General features: G+C 35.6%; 1 protein-coding gene and 1 pseudogene across 2 annotated transcripts in view; both read left to right on the top strand.

Moving 5' to 3' along the window:
• The window catches only part of SLC26A7 (solute carrier family 26 member 7), a gene marked incomplete at both ends in the record, with an annotated part of 180,380 nt that overhangs the window by 132,747 nt on the left and 23,673 nt on the right, over positions 1–23,960 (top strand). The window contains 4 exons of the mRNA XM_082858393.1: positions 2,608–2,714; positions 3,703–3,769; positions 9,192–9,329; positions 14,539–14,587. Coding sequence (XP_082714519.1) covers positions 2,608–2,714; positions 3,703–3,769; positions 9,192–9,329; positions 14,539–14,587 — 361 coding nt within the window. The remainder of the gene's footprint in view (positions 1–2,607; positions 2,715–3,702; positions 3,770–9,191; positions 9,330–14,538; positions 14,588–23,960) is intronic.
• LOC309974381 (serine/threonine-protein phosphatase PP1-gamma catalytic subunit B-like) lies at positions 4,030–8,061 on the top strand (annotated as a pseudogene). Its single transcript has 4 exons — positions 4,030–4,047; positions 6,016–6,465; positions 6,507–6,995; positions 7,991–8,061. The product of its transcript is annotated as a serine/threonine-protein phosphatase PP1-gamma catalytic subunit B-like (transcript).

A 23,960-nucleotide genomic window follows, 5' to 3' on the forward strand; every position in this document is an offset into this window, starting at 1 on the left:
ACAGGGAGATCAGCTCGGTGCTTTGTGACCACCTAGAGGGGTGGGATAGGGAGGGTGGGAGGGAGATGCAAGAGGGAGGAGATATGGGGATATATGTATATGTATAACTGATTCACTTTGTTATAAAGCAGAAACTAACACAACATTGTAAAGCAATTATACTCCAATAAAGATGCTAAAATAAAAGAAAAATTAGAAATTTTTATTTCTTTAAACTTTTTACAGTTTAATAATAATTCTACTTTGAGTTGTAGATCAAAACCCTCTTTGAGATAATGAGGAAATAGGGATCCAAAATGGAAGCCTTACTGATGGACTTAGAACTGAGTTTGAGTAACTGAACAGTAGAGAGAGAATTAAGACCTACAGAAATTTAATAATATGGATCAATCACCAAAACAGCGTAACAGATGGAGCAGAGAAGTGAAGTGACTGAGTATCTGCTGAACTGTGTTTTACACCGATACATTTTCTATAAAAGGAAGAGTTTATGTGTTCCCTACTTGAGGCCAACTTTGGGGTTATCTTATGTTTAGGGGCTGTGAGTGCCAAATAGGGAGGAGATCAAGTAAGAATGCATAATGCAAAAAAATAGCATTTCAAAAAAAAAAAAAAAAGGTTTCAAGAACCCAATTCCTTATAGCTATGACATCTAGGATTTGGATTTTAATAGGAATTGTTACAGAATAGTGTTGGGACTTATTCTAACCAGTGGAACTATTTACTTGTCTACGTTACTAATTTCTATTTGATATTTTTTTCAAAGTTATAAATGTAGCCCTGGAAAATAACTAAGCATTATAAGCCCAGCTTACAATAGATGATATTGTGGGAGAGTAAATTCACTTTAAAAATAGAACCAGATGGTACCAACATTTTTGGTCGCTCTGATGAATCATGGCATCCAGGCTCTTTGTTTTTTTAAACGGCAGGGACCAGGATCCTCAGTTCCCCATGCTATATTGAATCATGGAGGTTGGCCAGGAGGAACAGGACTTATAAAGCTTTTGGTGAGGTCTTATTCTGCCACACCCAGGCAGGTTCAGTAAGCATTAGGGGATGAGTGAGAAACAGAGCAATCATGGCAAATTGAAGTAATGATCAAAAATTTGCAGCCTTATTTTGTACACAATCAAGTTTGGTGCAATAAGTTGGGAAGGAAAAGACACACTGTGTACAAATAGAAGATTCAAATGACTCTCCATTCACCTGAATAGAGGAAAAATATCTCAGTGTCTAACCTATTAGATGACAGGATGGTGTAATAATAAGTGCTAACAGCATTACATTTGTAGGTGATGGATCTTAACATGAGAACACTTAAAATATAGTTTCTCATTTATTCCCAAATGTTTGTTTCTTCTATATCAAAAAGGAATTTTACAGATAAAAATCTGTCCATTTGCTTCCAAGAGCTTAGCTTTTGAAAATAGCTCAACATTAAGAACCACTCAAGCTCAGTGTAGATAAATAATACAGATAAAGGAGAAGTAAAAAATTTCAAGTTAAAAAATACCTTTTAGAAACATTTGTTTCAAACTTGTCTGGAAAAAAGAAACCTATACCCCTCCAAGAATCTGTGCTGCTTTCAGATTATAGAGAAATTTATCTTTCATTAGCATATGGAATTGAATTATGTTGTTTAAAATGGTAATACAGCTATTGGGACAGAAAGAAATCAACTTAGAATTACTTGCATAAAGTAATGAAGGTAATTTGGGAGAAAAGAGAGAGTTTGAAAATTTTGTTGGTCTACTATTTGCCAAATGCAGAATTTTGTGTTTAGAAAATATAACTTTCTGGATTTCACAAATTATTTTCCTTTGAAAGCTATTTTTGTCAGAAATAAACTTAGAATTGCCAATATAATACAGTATCCTGTTGCAAATTGTAATTTCAAGTGGTAGACAAAACTGCAATATTGTTGGAATCCCAATTGAAGGAGAAATAGAATTTTCTTGCAATTTTTTGAAATATTCCCAAGAACTAAGTTGGCCTTGAGTTTTTAGCTTTCACAATTTCACAAGAAGTGACCCCTTGCAAATAAAAGTATAACTATTTTTATAGTGGTTGGTCTAAAAGTGGCTTTGGTTGTGCTGTTAGAGTCAGTCATTTTAAAAATAGGCTTTGAGAGTCCTATGTATCAATAGTAATAAGCTATCTTAGTTCTCTTTATAGCAATCCCAGAAAACAGAATATTACTGAGGATGACCAAAAATCTACAAACACTTGTTTGTAATATTATTACACCAAATGAGAAAACAGTAGGTAATTATGGAATGCTTTTGAAGCAAGCACATCAGCCAACTATTTACAGATCTTAAATAGAAAGTTTTTTGGGGATTGAAATAAGGGTTGGCAGCATCTATATAAAAAGAATGTGCCTTTTCCCTTTGCCTTTCCCTTAACCTCTGTCACTGGGAGTCCGCTGGGGCCTGGGTTTGTTTCTGTGTTCCTGGGCTTCTGTTTACCACTCCTTGAGTAATATATTCTTGCTGAGAGATTTCATGACAGGAATGGTAGAGAACAAGATTGTGAGGAATTTAGCAATAACGAGAAAGATGAGAATACAAAGGACCCATATCTTGTTTCCTGTTTGTTTTTCAGGGCATATGGGTCAGTACATATATATTTACAATATGCTTTGCTGCCAATGTGGGGCTGCTGTTTGGTGTTGTGTGTACCATAGCTATTGTGATTGGTCGTTTCCCAAGGTAAGATCTTATTTAAATGCTGTTTATTCTGACACAGCAGCAAATATACTGTTGCCAGTTACTTTTATTTCTGTGGAATAGATAGTATTACTCTCATGTTTTATTTATATAGAAGTTTTTATCTACATGTGATATATAACAGCACTGGTCTTAATGAGGAGAAATATTTTGTCAGAACTATAAAATAGAATATATAAAATCTATTAAAGTAAACAAATTAACCCATAGCTATACAGTGCATCACAGAGCTATTTTTTTAAGTGAATGGATATAGTATTTAATGAGACACAAACCATATAACAATGTAATCATTTGAAAAGTTAAATAACCTCAAAAAATTAATTTTTCAGAAGCTTTATTAATTTAGCTACTTTTTTCTAGATAATTTATTAATGAACACATTCTTTTTGTTTTTTACGGCACATCTGTAAACCATTCCATATTTTGATCAATTCTTTTTCTGTTTCCCAATGTTCATCATCCGATAATGCTTCTACTCACTTCTCATCCTTCCCTTGAAATTCTTTGTGAAATAATATATTCTTAAAAATTTAAGTTTTACCTCTATAGATTCTATCTTTATGAAGTTTCTATATATAGATTCATTGTTATGTGGTCCGATCGTGCCATTGATTCCCTCTTTACTTCCTTTACCCAAAAACAAGATTTTCTTAAATACCGTATACTTTGTAGCCTTCTCCCTTATTGCTCTTCTTTACCAATCCACCTCTTTAGCTTGAAGATATGGTAGCTGGGAGCCCAGGTGAGATAAATTACATTCTAAAATCTCTATTTAGATGTCTCTGTTTCTGAGGATCCCAGAGAGACACACATTTACCAGTGTCATATGAACAAATGGGATATAGCATCTAAATCATTCTAAATATGTTCTAATTGTTAAAATAAAATGGCTTATCCTTTTTATTTCTTCATGGTTAATGTAGTAATTTGGAAATGACATTGTATTTTATATCTGCCTTAATTCTAGAGCAAAGACTCTAAGTATAAAAAATATGAAAGAAATGGAATTTAAAGTGAAGACAGAAATGGATGATGTAAGTTTAGTTTCCTTTTCCTTCGTGCAATTAATAATATTTGTAGGTCAGATAGTTTCAAGGTATCATAAGCAGATAAATTACTACTTTAAAAATGATAATTCTATTGTTGATTAGTTTGAACTTTCAGTGGCATGTGTAACCACCATATATATAGCAATCAACGTGCAACAAATCAATAGAACAACAACAGAAAGCTTGTATCAGCATGCAGATAAGAGGATAGCATGGTTCATAGATGTAAAGCTCACAGAATAATCATGGCCCAGACTAGTTCAGTTATTTGGAAACCTCTTTTCCATTATTAAGTTGACATAAAACAGTCAAACTAAACTAATAGTCTATTCCAAATAAAATGATGGAGGAAGATAGGGAATAGGGAAGGGAATAAAGCAAAGTGGGGTCATGGTATTTGTTAACACAATCAGTGACCCTCTGTTTTATTAGCAGAGGGTAATTGATGCCACTAGGATTTGTTTCTTGCACAGTGGACACCTTTTTAAGGAAACAACATATAAATTGTCTCATTCAATCCATGTTTAGGCAGGCCAATTATGTTTGAGTTCTAGCTTCTTGTTCTGAAGGATGACCCAAACAAGTTTAAAGTGAAGAAAGAAAATGTCAACTTGAATTTTTGTCAATTAAAAAAATTGGCCTTACTTTGAACCTGCTTTGTAATGTTTCACTAACCTTTTTTTTTTCTTTATTTTTCATCTTTACTTGTTTTAGTACCCCATGATTGCCCTCAGAACAGAGAGAACTAGCCTCCTATCAGAAGGATCAGTGTCAGGGTATTTCTGAGTAGACTGGAAGTAGAAAGTAGCAGCAGGAGTCCTTCTGTGACACCTAGGGAAATGGCTTGTGTTTTTTAACAAGTATGGAAAGATTTGCTTCATAGAAAGCTATTGGAGTTCAAAGACTTTGAAGGTATCCCAGGCTCAAATTTTCCACCAATGCTACCTTCCTTTCCTATCCCTTTCTTTTCTTCCTTTAAATTTTCCATGGGAATTTAATGCTTATGCAAAGTCCCAGACTGACTCAGGCCTCTAAAGTCCTCAGTGTATCCACCCCACACATACAGCAATATACCGTAGCCTTGACTTTCTTAGCTTTGAAACAGAATTCTCAGTTTAAAGATCACTGGTTAATAAATTCTACCTAATTCATACCTTCTTCTCAAGCTAAATATGTAAGGAAGTGAATGAGGGGATTTGCAGGAAGATGAAAGTGCTGAAATTTCTCCATGTCTTTAAAACTTGATTTGTTCTAGTCTAGCCACCTACCTAAATAATAACTGTGTCACATGGAAGTCTTAATTTTATTAGAATATTACACCTCACTAGTTATTTAATGTTTTGTATCAAAACTAAGAGGGAAAACAGTAAGATAGAGAAAGATTTGAATATGAACTCTTAGGTGGAACTTTTAGCTAACTTCAAGAGTAGTGGTGATCTGTCACTCCTCCCTTCTGTTTATGCATGCTCCCACCCCTTCTTCACATGAAACACTCATTCTCAATTTGGAAGACCCCTCCCCACTCAGTGAATTCAACTCTATTGAGAATTTCTTTTCTTGCCCCATTTGAGTCTCTATTCCTTAATAAATACCTATCTTTAAAAAGTATATTATCTTAAAGCATATTGGCACAAACGTGGTGTGATTAGTGAGTCCATTTAAGATGTGGGTCTTTGTCATAACTAAACCTGACAGGCCAAATAATTGTTTTATTTTTGGCTTATAAGAGATTTCCTCTTGATTAAAAGTTAATTTGGTAGGGCTTCCCTGGTGGCGCAGTGGTTGAGAGTCCGCCTGCCTATGCTGGGGACACGGGTTCGTGCCCCGGTCCGGGAAGATCCCACATGCCGCTGAGTGGCTAGGCCCATGAACCATGGCCGCTGAGCCTGCGCGTCCGGAGCCTGTGCTCCACAACGGGAGAGGCCACAACAGTGAGAGGCCCGTGTACCGCAAAAAAAAAAAAAAAAAAAAAGTTAATTTGGTAACTTAAGCGTTTTTGTTTTCTTGAATTGTTTATTTTCAGCAAATCTTCTAACTTTCTAGAGTTTAAACAGTTGTGTAGCTATAGAAACTTTTTGACATTATGTAGCTTAAAAATTTACCTATGTTAGCTCTCGTGGTTCCAGTGGGGAGAGAAGGAGGAAACAGGGAGCCCCTGCCATCGCTGCCACCACCATGTCTGTGCTGGTGGTGTGGGAAAAGAGGCGTGAATCCCAAGGTGCTAGCCGTAGTTGTTGCCGCTGCGGGAGGGTCAGCGGTGGGAACGTAATGGAAGATATAAACTAAACATCGACAGCATCATCCAATGGCTGCTGGAAGTGAGAGTGTCCAAGCCTGGTAAGAATGTCCAGCTATAGGAGAACGAAATCAGAGGACTTTGCTTAAAGTTCGGAGAGATCTTCCAAAGTCAGCCTATCCTACTGGAACTTGAAGCACCACTCAAAATATGTGCTGATATCCATGGGCAATAGTATTATTTGCTTTGACTTTTTGAGTATGGTGTTTTCCCACCAGAAAGCAATTACCTGTTTTCAGGGGACTATGTGGACAGGGGATAGCAGTCATTGGAGACTATCTGCCTCTTATTGCCTTACAAAACCAAATATCCCGAGAATTTTTTTCTTCTCAGAGGAAACCCGAATGTGCCAGGATCAATAGAATTTATGGATTTTATGATGAATGTAAAAGAAGATACAACATTAAACTTTGGAAACTTTCACAGACTGCTTTAACTGTTTACCGATAGCAGCCATCATGGATGAGAAAATATTCTGCTTTTATCACCAGGAGATTTATCACCAGGATCTTCAGTCTATGGAACAGATTCAGTGAATTATTCGACCAATTGATGTACCAGATCAAGGTCTTCTTTGTGATCTTTTGTGGTCTGACCCTGATAAAGATGTCTTAGGCTGGGTTGAAAATGACAGAGGCGTGTCCTTCACATTTGGTGCAGAAGTGGTTGCAAAATTTCTCCATAAGTATGATTTGGATCTTATATGTAGAGCCTATCAGGTGGTTGAAGACGGATATAAATTTTTTGCAAAGAGACAATTGGTCACTCTGTTTTCTGCACCCAGTTGTTGTGGAGGGTTTGACAATGCAGGTGCCATGATGAGTGTGGATGAAACACTAATGTGTTCTTTTCAGATTTTAAATCCTGCAGAGAAAAAGAAACCAAATACCATGAGACCCATAACACCTCCAAGGGGTATGATCACAAAGCAAGCAAAGAAATAGATGTCATTTTGACACTGCCTACTTGAGACTTGTAACATATACTATATATCCTTCATTTTTAAAACTGAAATGTATATTGGTCAGCTTTTACAAACAACTTTAGTGATGGTGCTAAAGCTATACAGCCCAGGACAGTTTATCCTGTGTAAGGGGTGAGTGTATAGTTGATCTTTTTTTAAAAATTCAGTACAGCCCATGAATAATGTAAATGCTCATTTTCTTTAGGATATAGAGACCTAGTGTGCTCAATCTGTACGTTATTGTCATAAAATGCATACTGTTGGATACAAAACACTGTGAACTTTTTTTGTTTGTTTGTTTGTTTGTTTCAAAGGAATTGCTTGTTTTTCTCTCATTGTCTTGTCATGTACAAACTAGTTTTTTTTTTTTTTTTTTTGCGGTACATGGGCCTCTCACTGTTGTGTTGTGGCCTCTCCCGTTGCGGAGCACAGGCTCCGGACGTGCAGGCTCAATGGCCATGGCTCACGGGCCCAGCCGCTCCGCGGCATGTGGGATCCTCCCAGACCGGGGCACGAACCCGTGTCCCCTGCATCGGCAGGCGGACTCTCAACCACTGCGCCACCAGGAAAGCCCACAAACTAGTTTTTATAGCTATCAAAATTAGGAGTAACTTTCAACCTTACCAGCATCACTGGTATATATATTTAATTAAATCACACTTTCCCCTGTGGTATACTTAAAATGACAATTAAAGCCATTATTTGACATTATAAAGCCATTATGACTCTTTCCTAAAGCCAAAGTTTCTGTTGAAATATGTATTGACACTCCCCTAAGTACAAGGTGGCATGGTTGTGTACCCCTGCTGCCTTCATGGGGATTCAAAAACAGGTTTTTGAGTTTGAATACCAATTAGTAACATAGTGCTGTTCAAGCTATTGATTAAAGTTAATAACATTTTGTATGATTTCCATATAGTCTTTTCACTAAGTAATCTTTTTACAGTTATATCAGGCTTGAACCCATCTATTCAGAAAGCTTCAAATTATAGAAATAATACTGTTCTATATGAGTGACCAATTATGCTTTCTTTCCCTACATTCTTTATTCTGTGGTGAAATTGAGGCTTATAAGTCAAAACAAAGGAACTAACTTACTATCCACCAGTTTATACAGAACTCACAGTATCTATGACTGTTTTAAAACTAAGATCTGTTTAAAAGAAATCTGTTTCAACAGCTGACCATGTACAATACCATATGGTAAAAATGAATTCAGACTTATTAAATGATGGAATTGTTTTAAAAAAAATTACCTACTTTAAAAAGCAAGGAATCTAAGAGAGGTTAAACTAATTGTCCAAATTCATATATCTGATATTTTCTTTTATCTTTCTATCTCTGCCTGTCTGTGTCTCCTCCTCAATTGAGTACTAAAGTCTGAAGGGATATTGCTTTATTTAGTTGGTAAGGAGTTATCATTTCATAGAACTTACCATCCTCTCAGTTTCTAAGACAGACACCTTCCCCAAAAGTCATGGAGAAGACGGTATTGCCAGGAAGACCTGGGCAAATGGCCAAAGCAGACACCTTTTGTATTGAAATTTTTCCTTCCCCATTTCCTCATGTCTTGCCTACATCTTAAATCCAATATAATCTAGGCCTGCCCAAAGTGAAATTACCTTCCTGATAATACCTCTTGGTTTCTTTTTCTCAATTAGAACTATCAGTCACTTGTAAGGTTATAGTCCTGCCTAAGGAAGACTATGTCATTATGAGGTAAATGACTGACAATGGCCCTTTAGGACATATTTTCATTTTTAAAAATACTGATGGCTAGGTAAAGGAATTTTAAATTTCTAGACTGAGTGGAAGAGGTACTTTTAGGAGGATAAGTCTTCATGATACTTTTTGGATAGTCTAGGCTGTTGCCTCCCCAAAACCCAATTAGTAGGAATAAGGACCATTTTTCTGAAAAGCTGCAGACTTATCTCATGGTTACTAATGTTTCTTAATAAAGAGGAAGTACATATTTTCCCTGAGAAGTATGATAGTATACTAAATTCTCCAAAGAAATTTTAATGAAAACATCAGCCAGGAGATTGCTTCCATAACTGAGTGGCATTTGGACTTGTAGGATTTCGATTCATTGTAGGATTTATTTCTTTCAGAACTCTGAATCTATTCCTTTTTTTTCCTTGTAAAAGGAAACCCTGCAGCAGGTGAAAATTATCTCAATAAACAACCCACTTGTTTTTCTGAATGTAAAGAAGTTTCATACTGATCTAATGAACATAATCCAAAAAGAAAATGCCAGCAACCAGCCACTTGATGAAATCAGCAAGGTAGGGTCAACTCTTTCATGATTACAATATCATGCTACAGATAACCTTATGTCATTATACCCCAAAAACGTTATCATGTAAATGTAATATGTTATAAAAGTGTTCAGAGATCTCTTCCTGAACAAAACCTTATATTGTATTATACTTTTTATTTGGCTCTTGTAGTTAGCTTTTAGGTAATCGCTTTTGTTCATTCATTTGTTCAGTTGTTCACTTACTCATTAATTCAGCATATATCTAATGGACATGTGTACTAAGTGCTATAACCCTGAGGAGAATAAATAAGACAAATCACTTAAATCAAAGGATCTTTTTACCAAGAGAAAGAAGAGTTAGATCTACCTCTAAAAGAGAATATGGTAAATAACTCAGAGAAGGATAAACTGTTGCCATCATTATAACGTTATTTTAAAATGCCATCATTCTTTATCTCCATAAATTATCTCAATTAACACAGATAGCAAATCAAAGGTGCATCAGGATGAGTTCATGTGAATGAGCTATCTGTAATCATTTGAATCCTTAAGCTCTCTGCAATGTTAAGAGCAGGGACTTTGGAGCTAAGCTGCCTGGGTGAGCCACTTAGGAATGGTGGGATCCTAACCAAGTTATTTAATCTTTTCTATTGCAGTTTCCTAATCAGTACTAGAGATGATTAAATGAGCTAATATACACAAAGAAATTAGAATAGTGTCTGGCCTACTCAATACTATAAAGTCTTAGCTAAAGGGCTTCCCTGGTGGCGCAGTGGTTGAGAGTCCGCCTGTCGATGCAGGGGACACGGGTGCGTGCCCAGGTCCAGGAAGATCCCACATGCCGTGGAGCGGCTAGGCCCGTGAGCCATGGCCACTGAGCCTGCACGTCCAGAGCCTGTGCTCCGCAACAGGAGAGGCCACAACAGCGAGAGGCCCGCGTACCGCAAAAAAAAAAAAAAAAAAATCTTAGCTAGAATTATTAGTTTGATTCAGTGCAAATAATGCCCTCTCAATGAAGCATTTCTTGACTTTTAGATAACAAAGATCTCTTTTTTCTCTTGTATCCTTGAGCATACACTACCTCCCAGTCAGTCAGATACATAGGAGACCTTGGCCCTTCCACTTCTGGTATCTCAGGAGCTAATTCCACATTCCTGTCTCTGCAGCTTCATGCTTCTGCCTCTGGGCCTCATAGTGATCCACATAACAGAGGTCCTAAATACAAGATCAAATATGAAATTTGCTGGGCACAGTTCAAAATGAAAATGTAAAGTTCCTTTTTCAACAGTTGTTATGAATTTCAAAATGGTGACAACAGAGCATTAAGCCAAATGAGAGACCCTTCTAAGCATGGGGTCCTGTGTGACTGCACAGGGCTCAAGCCCATGAAGCTGGCCCTGTCTATATATCTCCAGACCTTCTTTACCCCTCACTGTGATCTTTAGGATGTCACTTTCATTGGAATATTAGGAACTAGCACCTTTGATTTTGGGGTGAGAAGAACTTGCTCTTATGCCAAAGGGGGAGATATATTCCTAATTGTTCAAGTTGTATATTAGGCCTATTTTTAATCACAAAGCCATTCTATACCTTACAGAGTGTTAAACTGTATTATGAGAGAGGTAGGCTCTTGCGGCTGACGTTAAGCTCATAATACCATGCATAACAATATTGTGGGAAAATCTGTTTAGAGTGTCAAATAACCTAATTAACCCACAAGAAGTTGTGGTCTTATTTTACCAAAATCTAAATTTACTTATTGAAATAATATACTAGATTGTGGGCTTTATCATTTCTAGTAGAGTACCTGACATGAGGATTCTTATAACAAATTATTTACCGATAGTCGATAGTGTTTTCCTTAGAATATTTTCCTGCAAGATTAAGGTTGCTCCAACTTGTTTTCAGAAATTGCAAATTGGTGTGTATTTACCTTGTAGTGTACCTTAGAAACAAATCTCATTAACACAGTCTTCTGTGAGAAGGTTCTACATATATGATTTTACCTACTTGGGACTTCAGAAAATTGAGTCTAAAAATCAAATAGAGTTTATTGAATCTAGGTTTTTGGTATGTAATGGCACCCAAAAGGATTCTTTAACTCAGAACTTTATGATGGTGAGAAAGAATTTGTTGAAACTGAGCTCTACTCTAATGATAATAAAGCAAATATTGTATGTATATTTGTATGTTATGAATTTTAAAGGACACAACAAGGACTCAGATGGCACTCTGGAATTCCTCCTCTCAGAGGAACCTGGGGTAAACCTTTATTCAGAATGCTTAAAAGGATAGTCTTGAGCATGGATGATCTTTTGGGCAACTCATATTGTCCTTGTCACACACTGTCTGCCTAGGATATCTACTTATTTTAAGGACTATGCACTTATTGTAAGTTCAGTTTGGGAGTAACAAGTCTGCATCAATTAATCTCTGCTGCAGCTTTGCCTCCCTTTATCAGGTTGAACATAGCAGTCTATAGTTGTTCCTTGAACTGGAATGCTCTGCCAGGGACTTGATCTTCTCTTCTCTGACAGCTGAATTTTCAACAGATAGTAGTGATGGAAGGGCATTTTAAACATTCCAGAGCAGGAAGATTTACATCCTATTCAAAACATAAACTGAAAAAGGATCCCCTGTTAGGTTATGTAACAATATACTTCTATATCATTATACTGCTCTACTTCCTGTATATCACTATTAAATATCTCCCTGAATGCAGAAGCTTAGAAGGATCTCAGACTGCTAGTGTTTGATGGATTCATGCTCATTATTATATAGGCTACAGATATTCACTATAATATTATCACCATTTTGTGGTCTCACTTTGCAAGAGAAGTTTCAATCTGCTGTTTACCTAAAATTTTCTTTTGCTCAGACAAGGTTTTTTTTTTTTAAAGTAGATTTTAGTTTTTGGAACAGTTTTAGATTTACAGAGAAAAATTGAGAAGTTAGTATAAAGAGTTCCTATATACCCAACACCACACAGTTTCCTCTATTATTAACTTCTTGTATTAGTGTGACATATTTATTATAATCGATCAACCAATATGGGTACATTATCATTAATTATAGTCCATGCTTTATTCAGATTTACTTAGTTTTACCTAATGTCCTTTTACTGCTCCAGAATTCCAGCCAGGATATTACATTACAGTTAGTTGTCCTGTCTCCTTAGATTCTCTTGGCTGTGATAGTTTCTTAGACTTTCCCTTTTTTGATGGCCTTGACAGTTTTGAGTAGTACTGGTCAGGTATTTTGTAGAATGCCCCTCTGGTGGAATTATCTCTTATTTTTCTCATGGTAGGACTGGATATATGGGTTTTCAGGAGGAAAACTATAGAGGTGAAGTGCCATTTTCATCACATTGTTTTAAGGGTACAAATATAAACATGATTTATCACTGTTGATGTTGACCTTGATCACTTGGATGAGATAGTATTTGTCAGGTTTCTTCACTGTAAAGTTACTCTCTTTTCCCCTTTCCATGCTGTAGTCCTTGAAAGCAAGTCACTCTGTGCAGCCTGTACTTAAGGAGTGTGGAGTCATTCTCCACCTTCTCAAGGGTGGAGTATCTGATTTAAACTTCTTCTGCAGGAGAGATTTCAGACAAGGTATTTTAAGAGGAGGGAAAGGAATCACATTTGTTGACTGTCTCTCAAGGGCAAGTCCCTTTAAGTGGGCTATCTAACTTAATTGTTATCAGCCCCATGATATAACTGACTTTACCTGAATGTTACAAAAAAGGAAGGTTGAGACTTAGAAATGTAAAATAACCTGGTGAAAATTATTTGATAACTGTCAGAATCAGACTTAAAACATATAAGCTGAACCACTGGGATTAAGAAGGGAAAATAGATGTTTTGTGGTCACCCTCTAAGATGAAATCTGATTTCATGAGAAAAGCAATATAATGTAGAAGTTTGAAGCATGAGGTGCAGAGTGGAAAGACATGAGCTCAGGTTCTAACTCAGTTCTTACTAGCTTTGTGACTTTGGTCAGATTATTTAACCATTTCAATCTTTAGAAGTCTTCCAAATTCAGAAATTTTCCAACTTTCGGATGAAAAATGAGATCAATAGTAAATTCATAGGATTATTCTGAGGATTAAATGATTAATGTCAAGTTCTTGGTATATAATAAGTACTCAAGAAATAACAATTGTTATCATCATTAATAGTACTAACAATAACACATTTTTGAGAAGTACCGGGCATGTTATAATTTTAGAGGAATCAATTATTTTTAATTTCAAAGAAGTTTAATTGTAGGATATAGAGTCGTTTTCATTCTCCAGCATTTCCATAAATCAGGAATGTTTTTTCTTAGACATTTTCATGGAGCTTCAGATGAACAGCTAACTTTAAAAATATTTATTTTTATTGGAGTATGGTTGATTTACAATATTGTGTTAGTTTCAGGTTACAACAAAATGATTCAGTTATACAAACATATGTATCTTTTTTTTTTCAGATTCTTTTCACTTACAGATTATTACAAAATATTGAGTACAGTTCCCTGTGCTACACAGTAGGTCCTTGTTGGTTATATACGTCATATATAGTAGTGTGTATATGTTAATCCCCAAATCCTAATTTATCCTTCCCCCACACTTTCCCCATTGGTAACCATACCCTTGTTTTCTATGTCTATGAGTCTGTTTTTGTTCTGTAAATAAGTTCATTTGTATCATTATTTTTTAGATTCCACATATACGCGATATATGATATTTATCTCTGTCTGGCTTCCTTCACATTACTCAGCCATAAAAAAGAATAAAATAATGCCATTTGCAGCAACATGGATGGACCTAGAGTTTATCATGTTAAACGAACAGCTAACTTTTGTATAATATGAAATATATGGTTGGCGGTCTCTCTTTGAGAGTGCTGTGTTAATGAAGTTAATTTCTGACTGGATACGCTACAATGAAAAACACGTACAAATGTTCAATTCCTGATCAAATATTAAAACAAACTTAATCTTGCAGAAAACTTTCTAAAGAAGACTGTTTGACTTGATAGTTTAAATTATCTACTGAGCTAACATAAGCTTAGAACTAATTATTTTATTATTTTAGTTTGTTGTATTTATCATTCTGAAAAAAGCTAGGAAAAATAATTATTGGATACTAGTTTCCTTTGTTATTTATGGAGAAAAGAATGATGTTCTTTTTCAGGGACAGAAATGAATTTTTATAATGTTATTCTTCTTTATATTTGTTTTCATTTCAGTGTGAACAAAACACATTGCTCAATTCTCTATCCAATGACATTTGCAATGGTGAGTTAGCTTAAAAAACAACTAAGTGTTCTGACTTGAATATAGACCAGAGAATGAAATCTTCTTCCCCTTCTTCTCCCTCTCTGCCTCCTACTTCTTTCTTCCCTCTCTCCTCCTGGTCTACATCCTCCGTCCTCTCTCCACCTTCTCTTCCTCCCTCTTCCTATTCTCTCCTCCTCCATCTCCCTCCTCTTTGCCTACTCCATCCTCCTCTCTTTTTTCTCTCTTCCTCCTTCTTTCTCTTATCTCTCTCCTATTCTGTCCTCTCCCTTCCTCCTTCTTTTCTTCTTCTTCCCTCTCATCCTCCTAATCTTTTAGAAGTGAATTTAAGATGTATAAACCTACAAAGGATGAAGGTGTAAAACTTTATTATGAGGCGTTAAGAATACCTGAAACACAAATTAATGGTATTTTTTTTGTAAAAATGGAAGGAAATACAATGTCCACTGATCAGAATGTACAATATTGAAAAGATGTCAGTTCTCGAATTTATTTATAGATATAAATTGAATCACAATTAAAATTCCAATAGGACATTTTAATGGCAATTGACAAGCTCATTCTCAATTTTGTACAAAAACAAATGGCTAAGAATAGGCACAACTGTTGAAATATATGAACAAGTGGGAGAACATGTTTTCTTATGTATGTATAGATGTATTATAAAGCCCTAATAATCAGTGGAGTGTGGTACTGGTTCAAAGATAAGTGAACAGATCAATAGGACAGAGTAGAGAGCACAGAAGTAAGGAAAAAATCTCACATATATTGGTGTTTTATTTGTGACAAATGTGGCATTTGTGACAAAAGCAGTGAGTAAAAGACAGTCTTGTTAATATACAATGATGAGACAATCATGTATCCATAATGAATGAAATTAGACCTTTATCTCATACCATACCCCAAATCAGTACCAGCTGGATCAAAGTCCTAGGAGTGGTAGACAAATTATAAATTTAGAAGAGAACATAGGAGAATATATATAAGAAATGTTAAACATTATCATTAAAATTCACTAGATTATTATCAAGAGCTTTTGTTTACCAAAAGGCATCATATAAAGCATAAAGAGATAAGCCAGAGTAAAAAGAGATAGGTGTAACAAATAAAATGGAGAAAGAATTGCACTCCCCAGGATATCAAGGAGTAAAAATGGCAGATGGTCTGTTAGGAAAATGGGCAAGAGACATGAACAGACATTTCACAAAATGAGACATTTTCAAATATACCAATAAACATATGAGAATATGCTTAAATTCACTATTGTTATTTATAATAATTATTGAGGAAATGTATATTAAATTCATAATAAATAACACTACATATATATGTATATATATATGTGTATATATGTATATATATATATATATACATATATACACATATATATATATATAATGGATATTTTTAAAAGTCTGACAATACCAAGTATTGGTGAGGATGTACAGCAACAAAAAGTTTCTTGCAGTGCTAGTGGGAGTGTAAACTGTTACAACCACCTTGGAAAAACAGTTTCACAATATCATATAAAGTTGAAGATACCATACCTTATGACCAGCAATTCCACTCCCAGTTATACATTCTAGCAATTTACATAAACAAGAATGTTCACACAGTATTGGTTGTAACTACACAAACCTGGAAACAGCTCGTATTTCAAAAAAAAATTATCAGGTATATATAACTATGGAATATTTGTACATTTGAATTTTTATTTGATATATTTATTATACTATATATATATACAATAATGAAAACTAGATGAGTCTTATAAACTTAATTGGGCAAAAATAAAAAGATGAAAGAAAACATTAAATTCAAATTCCATTATATAAACTTAAAAAAAACAACAGGAAAAGCTGACATACTGATTTTTGTTCTTCTAAAGACAATAAAAAAGGAATCTCTTAATATCTGTACCTGGAAACACATACAAGATTGTTCATAGTAGCTTTGTTTATAATTCTCCCAAATGCAGAAACAACTAAAATATTTATTAACAGTACAGTGGATAAAGAACATATGGAATGTTTATATAAATACATATTATAATAAATACATATTATAATATCTATTATATTACTTTATGTAAAGTATTCTAAATAAATGTATAACATATAGAATAGAATAAAATAAATATCATATAAATATATGAATTAATTGCATGACCCACATCAACATGGATGCAGCTCAGATGTTAGCTTCTCTGGTCTCTTCTGACTTCTTGTAGTGAATTTACTTTCTCCTACATTGTGCTTTCAAAGGACGCTTGTATAATACTGGTATTGTACTTATTTAATGATCATTTCTTAAAGATCTCACTTTTCTGCTAATCTGGAAACTTTTTAAGGGCATTCTCACCTCTGCATCATTAGATCAGGCTCACTTTGCACAGAGCAGTAGCTGATGGTCATGGTCACCTTTGCTCTGTCCTTGTGAAATTTTGGCACCCAGTGGCCCTTTTATAGTAGCTAGGACTGGTTGACCAGAATATTTTTCTGGTATTTTCCTTCTCTCCCCTCTTCTGACACTCCAAAGTATCTAGGTTCTCCCATCTCTCACTCTTGTTCAGGGGCAACCTCCTGTTCTCACTTCCCTGTGCTTTAAATCCTCAGGTTTCATTTACTGCTCATGTTCTTGGTTTCCTCTCTCAATTTAACTAGTAAAATCTATAACTCTTGGTTTTATTGCCTTTACATTTTCACTTCTGTGACTCTAATTCTGTCTTTAACCATATTCAAAATGAATTAGTATGACTTTCATATATTTTTTTTCTGTTATGAGACAGTCTTTGTCTTACTCCATGGATAGAAAATACCCAGTTTCCCATGCTTACATCAGACAGAATTAATTAATCAAGGCACTTCCTCCTATGAGCCAAAGTAACCTGAGAATCTTCTAAACAGGCAGTTTTAAGAAGCTGCTACAAATGGTTGGTGTTGACACACAAACTGAGATGTAGTTGCCATCCCAGCTTTATTATATTCTGTGATGTAATGATACATTAATCTTAAATCACCTTTTTAAAAAAGCCTTCTTATGCATTAGAGATTATAAAGATTCCCTTCTGAGGATCAAGTGCCCACTCCTCATCTAAAACCCTTCCTTATTTTCTCAAACTGATTTCCCTTTCACTACACATTACACAAGTTCTCTATCCCAATCAGATGAATCAGTTCATGGCCCCTACATCTAATTTTATTGTCCCTGGATCTGATCCTTTATTTATCTTCTCCCTTCTAGAACAATCTACTTTTTGCCAATCCAAGTACTATATTTTCTTCAAGGTTTAATAGAGAAGTAAAGTAAATTGAAGGGACACACTCTTTGGCAATCTCAGGTAGACAAAGAAGTCAGCCAGATCCATAGAGGGGAATATACAGTCAAGTGCAGCCTGGAATTCAGTGTCTTCAGCTGTAAGATGGAAATCATAGTAACATGGAGAGACTACCACATGCCTCACTCAGTCACATATCGCCTTACATGGTTATAAAGTTGTTTCATTCATCCATATTTTCCTCCTAACTAGATTTTTAAGGGAAGAAATGTATTTTAAATTTCCATTGCATTATCCTTCATTGTCCAATGAACACTAGGTCAGTGAATGAAAATTACAGTGCTAATATTTGTATAGCACTTCCAAGTTTTCAAAGGACATTCTTCTGAATAACTGAAATAGATAATTGGCAACTATACTTCCATTTTCAAATAGGTAATAGGATACTATTCATTTTACTGATGAAAATGTTGAGGACATAGATAACTAACTTGCTCAGGATTGTGCAGTTGGTTAGGGACAGAGGAGGAACTCAAGTCCCTGTCAAACACAGACATGTGTATAGGAAAGGGTGCTTAAAGCTGGGATTTGGGAGTTCTGAGCCAGATGCAGTCTGCAGGAACACAACCAAGAAGGGTGTGTTGGTGCTAATACAGGGAAAAGGAGGTAACAGACAGCACCATCTTCCTCTTCTTTGGTTGAAAGCTTGTGAAAATGGACATAGAGGATGGACTTAAAAGAGATTTCAGTATGTAATTAACATAACCAGCACAGTTTAGGTGTTGGGGGAAGAGAGAGGGCAATACAAATGATGATTTGAAGCTTTGAACCACTCAAACTGGGATAAATAACAGGAAATCCAGGAGGGTAGCTAAAAGGAAAGGGAAGTTTATTTTAGGAGATGGTGAATTTAAGATACTGGGAGATCATCAGGAGACATCCATGAGTTTTGGGGACCACTGAAGAGATCTGGAAGTAACTAAAGCAAAGGGGGATATCAGCTGGGAAAGGGAGTAGGAAAGAGGAAAGAGAATAAAAAATACCCCCTCCAAACAATCTTTACAGAAGAGGAAGATTGGATTGAAAAATCAAAATATGTAAATACATATAAACTACATAAATAATAAGATGGAAATCATCATATTTCTCTGAATGAAAACAAAAATTGCACAAATGTGAACAAATCTTCCATTAACATGTTTAGTATGTTGTGTTCCAAAACACTTTAGTCACATTGTGCCATTACCAAAAGGCACTCTGTCAACGTCCCTCTTAGCATTGTGATTTTTCAGGTTCATCTCCACCATCTTCTTTTTTTTTTAACATCTTTATTGGTGTATAATTGCTTTACAATAGTGTGTTAGTTTCTGCTTTACAGGAAATTGAATCACCTATACATATACGTATATCCCAATATGTAGTCCCTCTTACATCTACCTCCGACCTTCCATATGCCACCCCTCTAGGTGGTCACAAAGCACCCAGCTAATCTCCCTGTGCTATGAGGATGCTTCCCATTAGCTATCTATTTTATATTAGGTAGTATATATAAGTCCATGCCACTCTCTCACTTTATCCCAGCTTACCTTTCCCCCTCCCCATGTCCTCAAGTCCATTCTCTATGTCTACGTCTTTATTTCTGTCTTGCCCCTAGGTTATCAGAACATTTTTTTTTTAGATTCCATATATATGTGTTAGCATGCTGTATTTATTTTTATCTTTCTAACTTACTTCACTCTATATGACAGTCTCTATGTCCATCGACCTCACTACAAATAACTCAATGTAGTTTCTTTTTATGGCTGAGTAATATTCCATTGTATATATGTGCCACATGTTTATGCATTCATCAGTCGATGGACTCTTAGGTTGCTTCCATGTCCTGGTTATTGTAAATAGTGCTGCAATGAATATTGTGGTACATGACTCTTTTTGAATTACGGTTTTCTCAGGGTATATGCACAGTACTGGGAATGCTGGGTCGCATGGCAGTTCTATTTTTAGTTTTTTTAAGGAACCTCCATACTGTTTTCCATAGTGGCTGTATCAATTTACATGCCCACCAGCAGTGCAAGAGGGTTCCCTTTTCCCCACACTCTCTCCAGCATTTACTGTTTGCAGATATTTTGTTGATGGCCATTCTGACTGGTGTGAGGTGATACCTCATTGTCATTTTGATTTGCATATCTCTAATGATTAGTGATGTCGAGCATCCTTTCATGTGTTTGTTGGCAATCTGTATATCTTCTTTGGAGAAATGTCTATTTAGGTCTTCTGCCCAATTTTGGATTGGGATGTTTGTTTTTTTGATATTGAGCTGCATCAGATGCTTATAAATTTTGGAGATTAATCCTTTGTTATTTGCTTCATTTGCAGATATTCTCTCCCATTCTGAGGGTTGTCTTTTCATCTTGTTTATGGTTTCCTTTGCTGTGCAAAAGTGTTTAAGTTTCATTAGACCCCATTTGTTTATTTTTGTTCTTATTTCCATTTCTCTAGGAGGTGGGTCAAAGACGATCTTGCTGTGATTTATGTCATAGAGTGTTCTGCCTAAGTTTTCCTCTAATAGTTTGATAGTGTGTGGACTTACATTTGAGTCTTTAATACATTTTTAGTTTATTTTTGTTTATGGTGTTAGGGAGTCTTCTAATATCATTCATTTACATATAGCTGTCCAGTTTTCCCAGCACCACTTATTGAAGAGGCTGTCTTTTCTCCATTGGATATTCTTGCCAAATTTATCAAAGATAAGGGGGCCATATGTGTGTGGGTTCATCTCTAGGTTTTCTATCCTGTTCCATTGATCTATATTTCTGTTTTTGTGCCAGTACCATACTGTCTTGATTACTGTAGCTTTGCAGTATAGTCTGCAGTCTGTGAGCCTGATTCCTCCAGCTCTGTTTTTCTTTCTTAAGATTGCTTTGGCTATTTGGGGTCTCTTGTGTTTGCATACAAATTTGGAAAGTTTTTGTTCTAGTTCTGTGAAAAATGCCATTGGTAGTTTGATAGGGATGGAATTGAATCTGTAGATTGCTTTGTGTAGTGTAGTCATTTTCACAATGTTGATTCTTCCAACCCAAAAGCATGGTATATCTCTCCATCTGTTTGTATCATATTTAATTTTTCATCAGTGTCTTATAGTTTTCTGCATGCAGATCTTTTGTCTCCTTAAGTAGGTTTATTCCTAGGTATTTTATTCTTTTTCTTGCAATGGTAAATGGAAGTGTTTCCTTAATCTCCTTTTCTGATCTTTCATTGTTAGTGTATAGAAATGCAAGAGATTTCTGTGCGTTAATTTTGTATGCTGCTACTTTACCAAATTCATTGATTAGCTCTAGTAGTTTTCTGGTAGCATCTTTAGGATTCTCTATGTATAGTATCATGTCATCTGCAAACAGTGACAACTTTACTTCTTCTTTTCTGATTTGGATTCCTTTTATTTCTTTTACTTCTCTGATTGCTCTGGCTAAAACTTCCCAAACTATGTTGAATAACACTGAGAGTGGGCAAACTTGTTTTCTTACTGATCTTAGTGGAAATGGTTTTATTTTTTGACCATTAAGAACAATGTTGGGTGTGGGTTTGTCACATATGGCCTTTATTATGTTGAGGTAAGTTCCCGCTATACCTACATTCTGGCTGTTTTTTTTTTTTTTTATCATAAACGGGTGTTGAATTTTGTCGAAAGCTTTTTCTGCATCTATTGAGATGATCATATGTTTTTCTCCTTCAATTTGTTAATATGGTGTATCACATTGATTGATTTGCGTTTATTGAAGAATCCTTACATTCCTGGGATAAACCACACATGATCATGGTGTATGATCTTATTAATGAGCTGTTGGATTCTGTTTGCTACTATTTTTTTGAGGATTTTTGCATCTATATTCACCACTGATATTGGCCTATAGTACTCTTTTATTGTGACATCTTTTTCTGATTTTGTTAAGAGGGTGGCCTCATAGGATAAGTTTATGAGTGTTCCTCCCTCTGCTCTACTTTGGAAGAGTTTGAGAAGGACAGGTGATAACTCTTCCCTAAATGTTTGATAGAATTCACCTGTGAAGCCTTCTGGTCCTTGGCTTATGATTGTTGGAAGATTGTAAATCACAGTCCCAATTTCAGTGCTTGTGTTTCGTCTGTATATATTTTTTAATTTTTTCCTGGTTAAGTCTCAGAAAGTTGTGCTTTTCTAAGAATTTGTCCATTTCTTCCAGGTTGTCCATTTTATTGGCATAGAGTTGCTTGTAGTAATCTCTCATGGTGCTTTGTATTTCTTCAGTGTCAGTTGTTACTTCTCCTTTTTCATTTCTAATTCTATTGTTTTGAGTCTTCTCCCTCTTTTTTTTCTTTTTTAACATAGTTATTGGAGTATAATTGGTTTACAATGGTGTTTTAGTTTCTGTTTTATAACAAAGTGAATCAGCTATACGTATATCCTCATATCTCTTTTCTCTTGCATCTTCCTCCCTCCCACCTTCCCTATCCCACCATCTATCTGGTCACAAAGCACTGAGCTGATCTCCCTGTGCTGTGTGACTGCTTCCCACTAGCTATCTATTTTACATTTGGTAGTGTATATATGTCCATATATACACTACCAGTCTCTCAGTTTGTCCCAGCTTACCCTTCCCACTCCCCGTGTCCTCAAGTCCATTCTCTAGTAGGTCTGCGTCTTTATTCCCATCTGGTCCCTAGGTTCTTCAAGACCATTTTTTCTTTTACTTTTAGATTCCATATATATGTGTTAGCATACAGTATTTGTTTTTCTCTTTCTGACTTACTTCACTCTGTATGACAGACTCTAGGTCCACCCACCTCACTACAAATAACTCAATTTCGTTTCTTTTTGTGGCTGAGTAATATTCTATTGTATATATGTGCCACATCTTCTTTATCCATTCATCTGTCGATGGACACTTAGGGTGCTTCCATGTCCTCGCTATTGTAAGTAGAGCTGCAATGAACATTATGGTACATGACTCTCTTTGAATTATAGTTTTTCAGGGTAAATGCCCAGTAGTGGAATTGCTGGGTCATATGGGAGTTCTATTTTTAGTTTTTTAAGGAACCTCCATACTGTTCTCCATAGTGGCTCTATCTATTTACATTCCCACCAACAGTGTATGAGGGTTCCCTTTTCTCCATCCCCTTTCCAGCATTTATTGTTTGTAGGTTTTTTGATTATGGCCATTCTGCCCAGTGTGAGAGGATATCGCAACATAGTTTTGATTTGCATTTCTCTAATGATTAATGATGTTGAGGATTCTTTCATATGCTTGTTGGCAATCTGTGTATCTTCTTTGGAGAAATGTCTATTTAGGTCTTCTGCCCATTTTTATATTGGGTTGTTTTTTTTTTTTGATATTGAGCTACATGTGCTGCTTGTAAATTTTGGAGATTAATCCTTTGTCAGTTGCTTCATTTGCAAATATTTTCTCCCATTCGGAGGGCTGTATTCTCATCTTGTTCATGTTTTCCATTGCTGTGCAAAAGCTTTTAAGTTTCATTAGGTCCCATTTGTTTATTTTTATTTCCATTCCTCTAGGAGGTGGGTCAAAAGGGATCTTGCTGTCATTTATGTCATAGAGTGTTCCACCTATGTTTTCCTCTAAGAGTTTGATAGTGTCTGGCCTTACAGTTATGTTCTTAATGCGTTTTGAGTTTATTTTTGTGTATGGTTTTAGGGAGTGTTCTAATTTCATTCTTTTACACATAGCTGTCCAGTGTTCCCAGCACCACTTATTGAATAGGCTGTCTTTTCTCCGTTGGATATTCTTGCCTCCTTTATCAAAGATAAGGTGACCACATGTGCATGGGTTTATCTCTGGGCTTTCTATCCTGTTCCATTGATCTATATTTCTGTTTTTATGCCAGTACCATACTGTCTTGATTACCATAGCTTTGTAGTGTAGTCTGAAGTCAGGGTGCTGATTCCTCCAGCTGCATTTTTCTTTCTCAAGATTGCTTTGGCTCTTCGGGGTGTTTTGTGGTTCCATACAAATTGTGAAATTTTTCCTCCCAGTTCTGTAAAAAATGCTAGTGGTAGTTTGATGGGGATTGCATTGAATCTGTGTGTTACTTTGGGTAATATAG

The sequence above is a fragment of the Leucopleurus acutus genome (assembly GCF_964270905.1).
Source record: "Leucopleurus acutus genome assembly, chromosome: 17".
Taxonomy (NCBI): Eukaryota; Metazoa; Chordata; class Mammalia; order Artiodactyla; family Delphinidae; genus Leucopleurus; species Leucopleurus acutus.